Genomic DNA, 16,896 nt, shown 5'->3' with positions numbered 1-16,896 from the left:
TTTTAGTACACCGAACATCACTGGCGTCAATCACCACGATAGCGTCAATAGCGTCAATAGCGTCACGGTGCTGCCCGCCACCCGCCAACAACCACGTTGCTAACAAAACCAGCGTTCTGCACATCTAGGTCGCCATGTCAATTTTCTTTTTCTTTTACGTGTGGTTTGATTTTGGACGTTTCCGTTGCGTTTTTAACCGAAGCTACTAGCTCACGTTGGCACAGGAAATAATTATTCTAGCACCTATTTAATACATTATTGAGACTAGCTTAAGTATAATCAATATATGAAAGATGTCATGTTTAGGATCCTCCAAAACACAAATCCCGAAAGATCCAATCTTATCCCATCCAAGCGCAAGCTAATCGGGGTGCGTGGCTAGCGTGGCGGTTTACTAAGCTGAGTCCATTGATACACCTAGAGGTTTTTGAGGTGGAGGAGGGTGCTTATGGTCGGTGTATAAGTACACTGTCCGGGTAACAGAGGGTCCGTCTTGCAGGAAAAGGGAGCACGTGCGTTCGATGCACCCAACTACAACTATTTTTTCTTAGATTGCAGTTGGGAAGTAAATATGAGAAGCACTAAGCGAAAAATCGCGGGTGTGGTATTCGCGCTAAGAGTGCCGCACAGCGATAGAGATTGTTAGCGCGAAGTTGACATCGGTGCTGTTTTTGTATTTTATTTTGAAAAAACAATGACGGGCACAATATTTTTCCCACTTATGGCAATGTTCCAAATGAACATATCACACGACAGTGCTAGCTAAGACAATAGCTTTTGAAATCTAAAGAAAAAAAAGTGAATAAAACGGTTATCGTTTGCTTGCGCTAACAGTACCCGCGCGATGCACGCACTACAATCCTGCCAACCACTCGCTTATGATGCTTCTCTCGCTGCCCGTCGTCATGCCAAAGTTTCGTCAAGGCGACGAAAATTTAGATTACGGGTGTCCCTGCGGCGAAACTGAATATCAACACTTCAGCTCAGGCACTTGCCGTCCGTGTTTATGTCTTCGGCGGCCAAGCTGAAAATCAGCACTGCTGGCCAAACACTTGCCGACCGTGTTTATGTCTCCGACGGCCAAGCTAAAAACAGATAGTTTGTGGCCGGACTCTTGCCGGCCTTGTTTATGTCTCCGGTGGCCACGAACTTACAAGGGGCCAAGCTGTTCAGACACTGACTAACCTTTGGCCGATTGGAGGTCACGTTTTGGTGCTGCTTGGTAACTGCGTGACTTCAAGATCGTGTCGAGAATTTTGGTATTTCGAATTAAAGTTCATACATCCTTATGTTGAGTTCAGATCATTCGCAACCTTATTTTGTTAGCTCCTTGCTGACATCCCGTAACGTGAGAAATATACCTTTCCACGTCTGGAAATAATAGGGGAAAGGTACAGTTTCGGAGCTAAACAAATCACTCCGTGGTTTATTTGGTGATCCTATATGTTCGGTGCTATGAATATAGAGTAAGAAACGAAAGAGTCTGGGACTGCCACAGGACGTGCACAAGAAAAACAAATTCTTCGCGTGCATTGTGGAAGGTCTGTATTTATAAAACACAATATATTATTTTAGTGTTTCCTTGTAGCTTCAGGACGCCAGCGGCTCCTGGTTAGAGCTGCTTTGTTTACAGTGGTACTTTTGTTTAATTGGATTATCACAGAGACGTAAGTTTAGGGAACTCTGGCCGACAAGTTTTTTTCTAATGAATGGGTAACACAAAAATGTTCGTGAAGCAGCATCAAAATTTATTATTGTTTAGATATTCGTAATTTCTAAATTGACTCCAACGACTGTGCGAGTGAAGAAAACTTAACCTTCAGCTACCCTCGAAGTATGACGGCTTAGCGTTGCGTTAGAGGGCTTAAGCCTACACAGTCAAAACGCTCATTGACAAGAGTAAATTTATTCTTTAGTGCTACTCTATTATTGTCTTCATAACATTCTCCACAACGCTGCTCAGTGTATCTAATGACGCTTAGGAAGACATAACTGTCATATTTATTCTGACGTGTTTGAGCACTAACGCAAAGCCTTTTCTGGGGAACACAATAAATAAAACACAATTCTACAGATTACGGCGAAATGTCGTTCCATAATGAAATGATACTTTGATTGAATTCTTTATTTCTGACGGAGAAAGTTTAGGAGCTAGGACAAATAAGACGAGCACCTGGTGACAACACTTAGCAAAAAAAAGAAAGAGGAGAAAAACACATGATCATCAAAAGGACATCAAAAAGTTCAGTGAATTGGACTTTTAAAGAACTCGTAAGTATTTTACATGTTCCAATATTTTGCTCAATCTTCATTTTGACAACTGGCGTCAGAGATATTATATTTCTTGGTACCACACAGAAGGTCGTAAGCGAAATCGCAGTAGATGGTACTTTGTCCAAGTAGGCTCTTCGGAACGCTGACGCAGCAGGCATCCTCTGCATCGTTTTAAGATTTGTGTTAGACAATGTCCGTGAATGTGATTAAAAGCTCTGTGTTCTATGTTTGCATTTTTTCTCTTTTATAGTTTATCTTGCTCTACCTTCATGTGACCTTTATAGTCCCGTTCAATTGCTAAGAAGTTCAGGTTGAAACAAACAATCATTATATAGGCACTGTTAAAAATGAGATTTTGGGCGAGTGTCTGCTAGCAGTTTTCGTTTCGAGACAAACAAGCGCATGTGCAGGTAGCAAACAGCTCTCGGCCAAAGTTCGGGTTTTTTGGGCGAGTTTATACCTTGGGAAGCCAGGAGAAATGGAACTACGTAGAGCCAAATCTAACATTCTTTGTTAAGACTCTGTATATCTTAGCTGTAATTCGCCGAAAAAGTGCCAAAGTTGGGCTTCACTGCTTTGTTGTTTTGTTGTTATCTGGCACCTTTGGGTCAAAGTCCCCAAACAAGTGTCATAGTTAGGCTTACTGCCTCTTAGCTTGACTGTCACTTGGCATTTTTGATGCCAGATCGCCAAATAAGTGCATACATTAGGCTTCTCTGAGAGTTTGGCTGTCATCTCGCATATCCGGGTCTAAAATGGCTAACGAATGCCAGAGTTAGGCTAAGTGTCTTGAATTTCGGTGGAAATTTGGCGTCTTTGGTCCCATATCTTCTGGTAGTTTATTTTCTGGTAGTCCGATAAGCGTCTGGCATCTCCCCACTGATTGCCAAATATACACTTCCACTTAGACAAGCGACTGGGTTGAAACAAAGTGCAAAGAAAACAACGTGAGTGCATAGCGCCTCCCTTCCCTTCCACACCCAAAACCTCTGTTACATCATGTTGGCCCATTGAGCCGACCTAGATACGGCTCCCACAAAACATCACTTTTGTCGAGATTGAAGTTTATCTTCGGCCCCGATGTTTCAAAAATAAAACATGTTTCTGTCTTGCTGGGCTAGAAACAAGAGAGATGGGGTAGCGAATTTATTTACTGTCCAATCGATATTTCTGTGATGCCAAAGTAAAGTAATCAGGGCGGGCCCCGTTGGCACTGGCTTATTTGTGTTCGGATATAAAGTACCCAGGAGTTAGTGGTAGGGCGGGGGTGGTTGCGACTTGACTAAATTCAAATCGAGATTAATTCTTTCCACCACTTTATATTTTATTTGGGTGTCTCTAATTGCTCTACCCTAAAGGTTGACAGAAGTTCTTTCGCGGCTGGGCAAGTCAACACCGAATTCGCAAACGCAGAATAAGCAGGAGTTTTTAGCTCGCGCGTAGGTACACCCGCCAATGTCCAGTCGGAGAGTTACACATTCTGTAACCGTCTCGAAGCGAGATTGCTTCAACGTTACAGCAATTGCTGCCATCGAACGATTGCTGCGTGAGACCGAGGCGTCGCAGAAGCAAGCGTAGCTGTGTATGTGCCTTGCAGTGTGATTGATGAGTGTTAAAGCCTGGCGTATAAAAAATTCAGAAAAACAACATGCGGTTGTGGCTCTCTGATGCCGCGGTCACTTCACCTACAGCAGACCCTAGATTAAACCCTTAAAGTGGCAGAAAATTATTTTTACTTTCTCTATATTTTTTTTTATTGGAGTGGGGGGGGGGGGGGGCTTTAGCGATATCAACTACGGTGACGATATCTTACAATCGCGCTTCGAACTTCTTTTTTTTTTGTCATGGAGTGCGTTAATTACCTCACCTGTGGAAAATCAGACAAAAGTCAAACTTCGGCAAGCCTTTGGTCTTTCTTTATCATTTTAGAAAATATCTGGAACTCTAGTCGCTGACCAGTTAAAAGCCAAACTTTGGCATGTTCCAAATCCTTACTTAATTAGGATTTACTTTGGCAGGTATGGTTCAAGTACGAAACTTACTTTAGCACTGCTGTGCTGTACACGAGAAAAGCCGAACTTTGGGATGGCTTAAGATCGCCCAATAAGAGCTATAGTCAGGCAAAGTACTTTGGAAACTGACAAGCGACATGTTGCGAAGCCTAACTAAGCTTAGGTTAGGCCCTGGCGTTTCTCACAATTTTGCCAAGTTAGGCTTTTCTATGACATGCTACTTGGGTGGCTACAATTTCACGACAGAAAAAATCTCGTACACAAATGAAGACTAAACCAAAACTGCTATGGTTAAAACTATAAAAAAATTTTACGAATCCCGTAAAAAAAATGGGTTCTAATAAATTTCACGGAAGCGTTGACTAGACGTGCAATAATGAAAACGAAACAATCATGTAGCATATCCTTAAAAATGAATACTTGACTTAAAATGGTTACGCACGTTTCTCCCGCAAATAAGAGTAATTAATAATATATTTAGTACGGGCCTGTAAATGGTGGAAATAAAAATATATATATTTTTTTTATTTCCTTTGTGGTATTGAACTATTTAACATAATATACCCTTCCAGCTGGTCTGCCCGCTTGATCTTATTAGTTGTGAAACTCGTCGTATAGAACTAGAACACTAATTGTCGAATATCCCCAATCCAAATTTATATGTTAAAAAGGTAGTCATACCCTTGACGTAGACGTTCCGGAAGACGGAGCACTTTCCAACATCCATATAAGCCAAGTATAGAGTCAGTGATTCTTCTTCTGAAATGTAGAAAGTGCGGAGGACACTGTGTACTCTACTATATTAAAAAAATAGTAATGTTGATGACGAGTGGAACATGGGTCTGTTCTACAGGCAGTTGTTTGGAATCTTAAAAGTTGATGAATACACTCCATGTTCAACGCTGAACTTAACTTTTTTCTGTACATTATTGCTTTTATAGATACTTTGGTAGGCTAGGTACATGTCCAAAACCGTGTTTTAAAAATATTGTAGTTTGTGATTATGACACAATATTATTATGCGAAGTATGTGTGAGCTGCCCTTTTTGCACCATTTGACTATTTTCGCAACGAAGACACTGTTACGTGGCGACAGACATGATAAAAGCATGTCCATGAACTTGGAAGAGGGTGCAATTATTGCTCTTAACGAAGAAATGCTGCTTGCTGTCGACTGATTTGACCTTGAATTTTGGACTGATTATCTGTGGGTAGAAATACCTTGTGATAACTTCAGCTTGCTCATTGGCATGCTTAGTGTTTCATCAAACCTTAGTTTCACCAGCTCTTTGAACAAAAATGCCTGTGTTGTGGTTAATTCGATCTTGATAACTACCGCAATATTATAGTCTTGGAGATTTTAATGTACCTCGTCTAAAATGGGATCTACAATGATCTTTATTAAGTTCTGGTTGAATCACATGTCAGGCGAATGCTTCACTCAATTCTATTAGCCTTTATGGATTGAAGCAATATATAGGTTTGAAAATCCTGCGTGATATGTGTTTAATCTCGCGTTAGCAATCTTTAACGTTCACAGCCTCAGTCATACTTCCAACCTAGTTGTTTTAACCGATGGTTGGCACATTCCTTCTTTCATTTTCATGTGTTTCTTGTAATAATGCAAACGCAACAAGCTACGACTCATTCACTTTTAACAAGGCTGACTAGCCTCTTCAAATTTTTAGTACACTGAATGGCGCACAAATATATGAAACAGCAAATGTAAATTGGGCCTCTTTTCATATTTAGTTTATTCAAATAGACTTCACGCACCCTATACATCAATTTAGTTTGCCCGTTAAATCTGACAAGGTATTTAAAGTCACGTGCTCTATTCATCAATAGAGGTTCCGCTCTAAATTTTAGCGGGTAAATTGATGTCAAGAGACATATGCAACTCACGACACGTGATACCGCTTGCACTTCTCTCCCAACCCTCCGCCATTCCCCTTCTCTTTTCGCTTCGCTATCCTTCTTTCCTTTATTCTTCATAACCTCTCGTTTTCTTTTTTCTCCCTCCCTACCCATCGCTTTCTCCTCCCTCTTCACCTTCTTTCTTTTCCTCTATCTCTATCCCTCTCCTCTCCCTTCCCACTCACCTTCCTCCCTCTCCTCCCTCTTTTGGTATCCTGTTAGTGTGCGACCAACAAAAGCAAGCCTCATCCCATAATACCCTTCAAGTGCCATTTGCACGTTCAATGCATTTGACGGAATGCATAATGCATTCGATGAAAACAATGAGTTATAAAGTCTCAGAAACGACTGTTTTAATATTTTACGATTAAATGTTCACGATCGGTCTTTCAGTACTGCACTTCATGCATTATAGCACTTTGGAGCTTGAGTATAAATTATGTTTCATCTTAGTTCTCAAGAGCTCGAGAAATGTAGGCGTACTGGAAATTCACAGTTTCTATTGATGTGTGCTGGATCTTTCTTTAAAATATTTTATGAGTTATATTAGTACGACAGCTTTGAAGATAATATTTATAAGGCAAAATCTAATTGAACTGTTTTGTCAAAACCGCGCCATCTTTGCAATATTCTACAGTTTTCGCGGTTTCGTCTATTCCTAAACTGAAAGCCGAAAACGCGCCTGTAGTGTCGTAGACAAGGATAAGTGGTAAAGGTGTCTTGGGTAACTTAACAGTAACTTAATTTTGTATTCAATGTGCAGCTAAGTTTGAATGTAATACACTTCGTTTCACAATAGCTAGAAGGTGTCAAAATAACGTGCGGAAAATGTTTGCGCACACACAAAAACAGCGTCGTCAACATGCGCCAATGTGAAGCGATCTTTGGACTCTAAGCAAGACTAATGGCTGCGATGTTATTCTTATTGCGAACGCATATACTATGCGGGCAATATTATAAAATGTGCTATTAAGTTCGACTGCACCCAATGCTGCAAGTCGTTAGAGCCAATCAAGCAGCTCCAAAAAATGTACAGTTTTTTTCCGCTTCCCTCTTCGCTCGTTTGTTATACCCGGCTGAACCAATGCGCAAAGGGAATGCGGCGTCATGGTGCTCTGTTTTTTGACAGTCACTGGCTCAGCCGGTTACAACAAACACACAAAACGCCGGCGCCGTTATGACACACTTTTGGAGCGGCTTGACTTGATCCATCGGATTCCCGCGTAGGGCGCAGTCGGAATTAACGATAGATAGAGCGTGCTGCTATGATGACGAAATGGCTGAAACCACTACATCACATTCCCACACACTATGGTGCGCAGAACCTCCGACGATTTTCTGCGCCCAGGTTAAGCTTGGGGCGACAGGGGAAAAATTCTAATCAGTGAGCATATCAAAACTCACATTTGGGGGGCTGGGGGGGGGGTGGGGGGGGGGGCGTGTGGGGGGAGGAGGCTTGCGCGCCAAACCAACGGCGGGCATCTGGAGCGCCTCAGCGGAGGTCTGAGGACTAATTTCCACCACCTGGGGATCTTTTGACGTGCAACCAAAGGCTCGGTTACACGACGCCTTCTCTGCAGTAAGCCTCCGTCAGATTGCAGGCATCTCAACCCCGGGATTCAGATCTGCTACCTGGGGAACCGTAGGCCGGCGTTTGGCTTGGAGCCACTGAGGCTGGTAATAATCATATCAAGAACCGCTGTAATTTCTCAAAGTGCGTAAATTACTTGAGCCTCTAGTGACGACTGACTTTAACGTTTTGAATAATGGTACGTAACCACAACTGCAATGCCTTACTGATCTGGGCCACAGTATTCTATAAATCTATATGACACGCAGCTTTTAATAAAGACACAATTGTTTAGATATATAATTTATCTACCGTCACGTTATCATTCTAACTGAGACCCGCCGTATTCCATAAACAAACACTTGACTCTCCCTTCATGTGACTCTCACACGTTTTTCTTAAAGGCCTTTGTGATTTTAAAGCAATTACGCCCTGTACATTATATATTACATGGGCTGGAGACAAAATATGCCCACTAAAACAGAACATTTTTTTTTATGGAGAATGCAAATTGTATTACATTTTTCTTTTAATAAATGACATTGTATATCGCCACAGGTAAAGAAATTATACTTACGGCCCTCGGGGAAATAGTTTAACTTATTCTTGGCAGTATATCCTTCAGATGACTCAAGCGTCATCAACGCGTTCCTGTGGACCAAGGCAGATTGATGATGGTATTATTATTAAAGCAAAATCCGTATATGTCTAATCGTTCAGTCGATCGTCAAAGTCTTTGAGCGAACACACGTAGGCTACACGAAAGGTACGATAAAACTTAGGTGACATCTCCGAAATGTATTATTCTTCCGGAAAACCTTTTCGCTCTAGTCTCTCGGCTGGCGTCGAAACAGCGACCTTTCGTTCAGCAGTCCGTCACGGTACCCCTCATCCGAATGCATTAAAGACAAACATATTATTTACGGATGTTGTCGACGCCGTACCCTATTACCACAGCGGGAAGGGGGGGGGGGGGGGGGGGGTTACCGCGTCGACACATCCGTAGACCATGTCTGTCTTTAATGCATCGACGCTTGGGCTTTCGCCTTCAAGTCGTTTTAGGGATGACATAAGAGACCCAGTGAATTTTTTTACACAAAAGCAGTTTGACGCAACGCCATTGAAGTTTTTAGTAAGAACCAAATAGCTACAGCAAAAGAATATATATATATATATATATATATATATATATATATACAGGGATGGGCAAAATACATGCAAATATGTATCAAAATACAAATACAAAATACTTTGTCAAAAATGTATTTAAGTACAAATCTAATTACATTTCCAAAAAAGCATTTAAGTACAAGATACAAATACAACCAAATGTATTTGATCTCCTCCAAATACTTTTCCAAATACATTCCTCAAAATTTGCGTCAGCGACTTTAGGGCACCTGCAGCGGGTTTCTGGGTATCTCATTTTAATTTTGCATCGCACACTCGGGAGTTAGTGTGCGAGGCTCACGTAACATAATAGAAATATAATAACAAAAAAATGTAATCAGCATGGACGTAATAGGTGAAAAAAGTACAGAGCTTCAAGCAGCATTTTTTGTTGATTACATTTTGGTATAGACCAACAAAGAACCGAGGCGCAGCACTAGCTAGAAAATTTTTTATTGTTGCAACTCGCACCAGTTACGAAAATATGGACGACCCGCGCATTTAGAATGTTCCAGGCAAAAATATGGATGGAAATCAGGCTGGAAAGCATCACAACTTGTCACAGGCACTTTTTAGCCAGTCTGCCTGTGAACGTCGATTTCGTCACTATTCTTGCCCTGGACTAGCACTGTAATCACAAAGTCACTAAACGCTTGTGCTTGATTGAGAGACACTGCATTCGGTGCAGAACGTAGTTTTCTTCCTGCTCTAGACAGTGCCTTTAAAATAAAGCCGGAAAAGAAAAAGAAAAAAGCCCCATGGCCGAATAAAGGATGGAGACTATATCTTACAACCACATGCATAAAAACAAGAATTGTAACTTTGGAAATAACATTTATTTAACGTAATAGAGGCAAGTGCAACATTAAAGAGGAGACCTTCTCAGTACAGCGCAACTTTGGTGCATGCTAATCTGTGAAGTTTCGACCAGTACGACTTCAGCAGCAGTAGCTTTTCGAACGATGTGTCGCTAAAACGACGCCTGTTGGGGCGCAGAATAAGGCTGCCAATTCGTGACAATAAATTTGAGGGATGTTTTTTCGCTCACAAAATTGTATTTAATTACAATTGTATTTGAGATACCCACGCTTTAGTATTTAAATACACACGTCAAATACATTACCCAATTTGTAATTAAATACAAATACAAAATACACGACGTATTTGAAATACTGCCCATCCTTGTATATATATATATGAGTGATATATCTTCATTTAGTAAATAACATATTACAAAGATTACCTCGAAAATGAAAGACCGCCTCAAATCTAAGGTTTCTAACTCTAACAATATTATTTGGTACAAGACCATGCTATACGTATTATTACGTATTAGATAACTAGTGCTAAATGTAGATAATCTCTTTTTTTTAAGTATGCCCTGGGGTAACTAGATTTCCGATCAAGTGGGAGTTGGATATCTTGGATTGTTACCTTCCAGTTTTACTTCATTCAACAAGCGAATGAGACATGGCTATACCAATGCATTACCTGTTACCCGACGTATTTAAGTAATGTACTACCTAAACGTTGCCGGTGCATAGCCAAAACTACTAGATAAAGAAATGACCTTATTTGCTGAAAAAAAGTCTCAATACTCTTTTGAATTAATTTACGTTTGTAGCACTTCTTCATTTGTGTAATATTTTCTCGTTAATAAGAGCAAAAAACACTCTTTAGAAGAAATTAACTGTGCAATATTCTATTTAAATAAATGCGTGCGTTATTTAGTTAGCTGAACCTGAACTTAGGTCCAAATATACACTATCTGAGTTACGTAATACACTGTTTTCTTCAGCGCTATATATCCTGTAAACAATCGGTTAAAGCTGATAAAATCATAAATAGTTTCAAACAGTTTGCACCGGTCAAAATGCGTCTGAGGTTTCACTCACGCCGACTGCGTCCCGTCGCCATACTCAACCATTGTCGGATATCCACCGTCCTCTTCAGGTCCCACCTGGGAGAATCTTACACATTTAGAAGTTCCGAATGCTGGGTCTTCCTCGTAGTTCCTGTACGCCATGTACCAGGCCTCGGTGAGTGGGAACACCTGCAGGTATTTATGGCAGAAAATTGAATCTATATTTGGAAAATCATCTGACATAGTTTGGTATAGGCATGCTAAAATTCCATTTTCATTTGAGCTCAGATGGAACACGTTTACATGTTACTTCTAACGGAATCCTCATCAGGTTTCTCATTTTTTGAACTTGAATTTTAAGATGACCTTTGTGTAACCAGGTTTGAGCATCCAAATATTTGTCTTTCTGAAAAAGGTGATTTCGAAGTGAAATGACATGAAAGTAATACACATGAAGTTTCTAATATATAAGATGCAATCTAGTGCGCTAAATACACATTAAACAAAATATATAATAAATACATTACAAAAATATAGTTAATTGCTTAAAATATTGACCACCACATACCCTAGTTATATTCTGGTACATTTCAAGCTCTGGATTGAGCTCGGGGTAATTCGAATTCGCTGAACCGCCATGAAAAATCATGAGAGTGGCAAAAGTAAAGACGCCCTTCGACATAGTTCCTGTGATTACTAGCGAAGGTGTTAGAACGCCAATACCTACACAAAGTAAATGCAGTAGCGCTTGAGCGAGGTTTTATAACTGATCTCGACCGAGAGCATGCGCTCTAATTTGTGCTTGACATTCCACTTTCATTTTTCTATCTTGTGGTGTATGCGTCATCGTAACGTAAGCAGCCCTTAGACAAATAGCAGGAACCACAGAAATGACATTAGTTTGCCGTTTGCGTCTATCAAAAAAGAAAGCGGTATTATACCTGAGTCATTAGGAAAAAGACATAAGCAATACACGTTTTTAAGACTCAAGTTTCGCTCTCTGGAAACGTTCATTAGAATAAACGGTGATAATTATACGCCCCTTAATACATTGTGACACTAATGATTACATATTACAGCATTTAATAAATGTTTTTTGATGGGCACATGATCATTATAAACGCGCTTGCTGGATCATGTCTTTAAAACCCTTAAATATTTCATTTAGTTTCATTTGTTTTCACATTAAGGTCGCCGTTGGGATATTACATAAGGGGGTATAAATGCATGTCATATAAATCAAGACAAAAAAGAAACGGAAATACCACAGGCTAATTATTCCATCTAGGGCAAGCGCATTATTAATGCCCAATGAAAACAAAATACTATTAAAAATAAAAATGAATCCTTAAGCTTGATACGAATAATTCTGGGTCTGCATTGGTTACAATGGAGGATGCTAGGCTGTTGCTGTGGTAGAGGGCTTGATTATGTAGAGACTGATTGAATGCAATTCTGGACCCGGAAATACATTTGATTGTGCATTAGTTTTAAGACGAGAATATGTTCTGTCAAGCGGTGATAGCAAAGCGTTCTTGAAATCGGCGCAATGATAGTAGACTTGATTAAGAAGGGGCACTGAAGTCGATACTGATACCGTCCTTTTGTGATGACACCTCAATCTTGACGCTCTAAGCATACCAACAAACACAAAATGACAACCGTGCGTAGCTTGTTTTCTTGTTAAAAGCATGTTAAATATCGCTTGTTAAAAGCATGTTAAAGATCGCGACACGCCCTTTTTGGGAAGAATTTTCTTCCGAAGGAAGTGGTCGACGTAGGGTGCTGTTCAGCGAGTTGCAAGCGTCGCGATGGCTTCGCCCGCTGAGAAAAAGAGGAGTCTTATCCTAATGCGTACCTATCAGACTCTTTTCGAAACAAGTTATAATATATTCATTCGGAATATGCAGGTATTGTAGGGCTTTGATTGGTTCCATAGATTGTTGTCGGTTAGAAAAAAGAGTCCACATGTTGGTTTATTGCCCTGAGATGATAGGTGGTGTCGTAATATAGGACTTGGCATATGTAAGAACTAACACATTTTAAACAATATCAGATAAAAAACGACCTTTTTTCAAAACTAACTTCAGTGCCACTTTAAGTGAATCATGATGTGCGAGTAAACTATAGAGAGAATAGAGCGAAGTCTCTGTTTAAAAACTGGAACAACCTTGCTAATTTTTCATTCTGAAGGAACGCGGCTTTCAAGCGAGGATTGACTATGAACCAGTGACAAAACTTTACTAAAAATAATGCGGCTATTTTATTTAGAGTTCTAGAATTGATATTTTCAGCACCAGTGGACGATGTGAGTTTTAATTCGTATATTAGGTTTACGATACCGGCAGTTTCTATACTGATTGGGCGCATTTGCTCGTAAAGCTCTTTGGTGAGAATAGGGACATGACTAAGCACTCTACGTTGAAAGTTGAGAAAAATTGACGTTCAGTACATCAGGGTAGTCGCTCTCAGGGATCAGGTTGACATTTTCATGTTTTTGGTGATATTAAGTTCCAGAACTTTCTTGGTTTAGCCCGCAGGATGGTCGCTAAGTCATGGCAGAAAGATTTATTTTTGAGAGCTTCAGGCACTTAGTGTACTAGTTGAAATCCTCCCAAAATTTGGTCGTGTCGACACCTTTGGCCTTCGCTAAGTGCCTGTTTTTGTATTTTGCAAGGAAAGCACATTTTTGGTAAACCATAGGTTAGTCGCATGAGTACAAATACGGATTAAAGGAACAAACAGTTTTGCAAGTTAATTCATGTTTGTTTTAAATAGCATCAAGTTTTCCTCTACCGATCTAAGGTAAAACTTATCAACGTAAGAATAAAAAGATTGTTACCTCGCGTTTTGTTACTTTCTAATGCGCCTTATTATAATCACAAATGATTTCAGAAATAGGATGACTTACGGTAACGGGTAGTCGCAAGCTAATATGCAGAAGCCAGTGATCGCTTAGCCCTTCGCAGTAGTGAATATGTTTGACGATGCCTGGCGACGTGGTTATTATTAAGTCTAGGATATCTGCACGGGCTGGTTGATCAAGTAACTTTGCGGATATTAAAGTGAGACATATTTCCAGGAACAGTTTGGATGCTGCTGTACCACCAGAGGATAGATTTGACCAGTAAATGAAAGGAAAATTAAAATCCCCAAATAACAACATGTCGGCTTAAGGAAAAAACACCTTTAATATCAACGAGAAGACTGCACAAATGGGTACGAATGGATGAAGCACGGTCAGGTGGCTTATAACACACTCCTTAGACAATCTCACTCGAGGAAGTACAAACGTATTTGCGAGTATATTCACAGTTACTTTTCAATACACACACGCCAAGAGGATGTGCCTTTTTATCACCATAAGCAGACCACCACCCTCTGTCGACGCCAGTCATGACAAAAAACGTTACAGTTAAAGTTTACAGGAAAGATTTATTTATCTTCAATATCGGGTTTCAACCACGTTACTGTTAGAATGACTATGTCTGATGCGCTACCCTCGTGTAAATCATGAAGCTCGCCTCGTTTTTGGCTTGACACTGCGAATATTTGTGAAGAGGACAGAATCATTTTGGATTGTATCACGTTTGTAGCTTGATGTGATGACGGTAACGTTTTCTTTTTATTCCGCCGAACTAGTTATGTGAGTTCGATGACAGATTGAGGCTCAAGGTTAAAAGGAAGCTAAAGAAGTTCTCTATTTGAGTAAAAACAATTAATTCATCTTCATGTTGCCTCCAGGATTACGAATATCGAGGTTATGTTTCAATCTGGTGCCTCGAGGCTCCGGAAAATAATTTCCAATGTACCACTGAAGCCCCTTCTTTCCGGTTCGTGACGTTGTATTAGAATTTTTTCGGAATTTGCGCTTTCGCGCATCTTCAGCGGCTGTCAGAGTTATCCACGCGCAATCTTGCTATTTTTAAAAAGGTCAGAAAGATAAGTCACGACTGGTGTCCGTGTAAGGGAATATATCTGGCAAGCTTGCAATTGCGCGCGCTTGGCGGCCCGATGATCCTAGTATGATGTCACGACTGATCGCAGGTTTTTCGTGTTTTCCCGCGTTTAGTTACATCTTTAAGAAAAACAATTGTGATATTAAAATTCACAGGATAAAAATACGTCAGAATTCCCCTCTAACTCGTTTTTTCGAACAAATGTTCCACCTTCCCTTTAAATTCGAAACTATTGTTGTTAATGTCCAACATGTTTAAACGCACTTTAAACCGTACGTCCAGTTCTTTTACGAAATGAAAACGTTTGCTACGAGCAAGTCGCATAGACTCAAAAAAATCTTTACGTTCAACGTGAGGGGCAGCATTTAGCTTGAAACAAGAGGGCAAAATGTTTTCTTTATCATTAAATTGTCCAATTGTTTGGTCTAGTTTCCTTTTCAATATTGAATTTCCCCAGCCGATGCGATCTTTCAAGATTTGAGGCGCCGAGTGCAATGCCCAAGCTGTGGACGCAAAACTGCAGGATCTTTTCTTCCGATTGCTCCCCCTCCCCCCCCCCCCCTTCCCTCCGTTTCGGCTGGGTTATTAGGGCAACCAAAAACAACACTGTTTCTGGATATTCGCCTGCTCCTCAGAGATGCCTTCGGAATGTTGAAGCGTAGTTTCAGCGGGTGTGTCGGTCACAGTCATCTTAGCTTCCGGAGCACTTACCCCAGAAAGCAGTTGGACATATATAGCGGTAGCTTTTTACCCTCTGCTTAGAGACACAACCTTAGCCAACATGTCTGACTGTGCAACCTTGATTCTCTAAACAGCAGCTGGAATACTCGCTATGTAGGCCCTGTCGGTATCGGGGCGTGGGTTATCTGCGTGGACAAGGGCGGTATCAGGGCCCGGATTTATTTCGACATCTCTCGACATTAATAACCGAAAAAAACGTTCGAGTACTGTAAACAGTAGCAACAAATATCTCTTTACCAAGAGCACACATCGCCGTTGGGGAAAGACACCAAAACAGACAAAGGCCATTGCTGCGATAGTATTTATTTATTTATTTATTTGTTTACGCAGAGTCCTGTATTGCCGTTGGGCACTATAGCAGGGGTGAGTGCATGAAATACAGTAAATTCTATCCAAAACATCGAAACACAAACAAACATGTATGAACGTTAAACACTTCCTTCAATAACCAACCTATTCCGTTCTCTTATAGTTTCTGGAAAAAAAGAAAACGCAAAAACATGAGTATGGCGGAATTTGCTCTATTGGTCCGCCCTTCCCGATATATAAAAAGGTTCCTGTAAAAACATTTCTCGACTGATTAAAAAGTGATTGTTATATATATATATATATATATATATATATATATATATATCATGTAAAAAGTTTTACCTGAACTTTTTTCGGCATTCAAATAGTGATTCCCGCTTTAGAATTATTCTTCATGGTGGTGACACTTGCCCCACGTTGATAATCATTTAGAACAAATCTAGCACGCTGATTTTGACTATTTTTCAGTTTTTCTATTAAGCTATCGTGGTGGGGATCTTACACAACTGCTGCATATTCAATACAGGGGCGAATAAACGTAAAGTACAAGTTCATTTGATTTTGTATGAACCCTGTCGAAAATTTTGTCGTATAAAATGAAGCATGCGTACAGTCTTCAGGGTTATCACTTCCACAATAGCCTTCCACGTTTAATCGCTAGACAGAATGACACCCAAGTATTTTACACTTCAGTTAGCCTGAATTATTTCGTTATTTATTATGTAGTTGGAACCAATGGAACTTTTATTTTGAGTAAATCTCACGTAAACACATTTTTAACATTCAGATCTATTTTCCAATGGTTGTACCACAATGACATATTCTCGAGATCAGCCTGTAAGAAATTTATATCATTCGAATCATTAGTTTCTTTATAAAAAACGCAGTTGTCTGCAAATAGTATTATATTTGATTGTATTCCATCAATACTATCATTTATATATACCAAGAAGAGCAAAGGTCTCAGAACAGAAACTTGAGGGATACCAGATGCAACACCAAGGTAATCGGACTTCTCCTCATTTAGCACAACGCACTGCTTTCGTTCTCTCAAGCAGTCCTGGAGCCAACCTAAAACAT

At 40.2% G+C, this 16,896-nt stretch overlaps 1 protein-coding gene across 1 annotated transcript; it reads right to left on the bottom strand.

Annotated features, from left to right (window-relative positions):
• Positions 1-2,301: 2,301 nt before the first annotated feature.
• LOC115321955 lies at positions 2,302-11,489 on the bottom strand. Its single transcript, XM_040209979.3, has 5 exons — positions 11,376-11,489; positions 10,839-10,996; positions 8,351-8,424; positions 4,968-5,045; positions 2,302-2,435 (listed from the first exon to the last, which is right to left on the bottom strand). The coding sequence occupies exons 1-5, from the start codon at positions 11,487-11,489 to the stop codon at positions 2,302-2,304; spliced, it is 558 nt and encodes a 185-aa protein (XP_040065913.1).
• Positions 11,490-16,896: the final 5,407 nt, after the last annotated feature.

This window comes from Ixodes scapularis, unplaced genomic scaffold, assembly GCF_016920785.2.
Source record: "Ixodes scapularis isolate PalLabHiFi unplaced genomic scaffold, ASM1692078v2 ptg001152l_1__unscaffolded, whole genome shotgun sequence".
NCBI lineage: Eukaryota > Metazoa > Arthropoda > Arachnida > Ixodida > Ixodidae > Ixodes > Ixodes scapularis.
The sequence above is the reverse complement of the archived record's forward strand: the minus strand, read 5'-3'. Positions and strand labels throughout refer to the sequence as shown.

Excerpts from the sequence above, each read along its gene's own strand:
- LOC115321955 (XM_040209979.3), bottom strand. The coding sequence starts at position 11,489 with ATGTCGAAGGGCGTCTTTACTTTTGCCACTCTCATGATTTTTCATGGC. Across the intron at positions 5,046-8,350 it reads AAACTATTTCCCCGAGGGCC|AAGAAGAATCACTGACTCTA; the intron begins GTAAGTATAATT and ends TCTACATTTCAG. Across the intron at positions 2,436-4,967 it reads CCGGAACGTCTACGTCAAGG|AGGATGCCTGCTGCGTCAGC; the intron begins GTATGACTACCT and ends AAAACGATGCAG.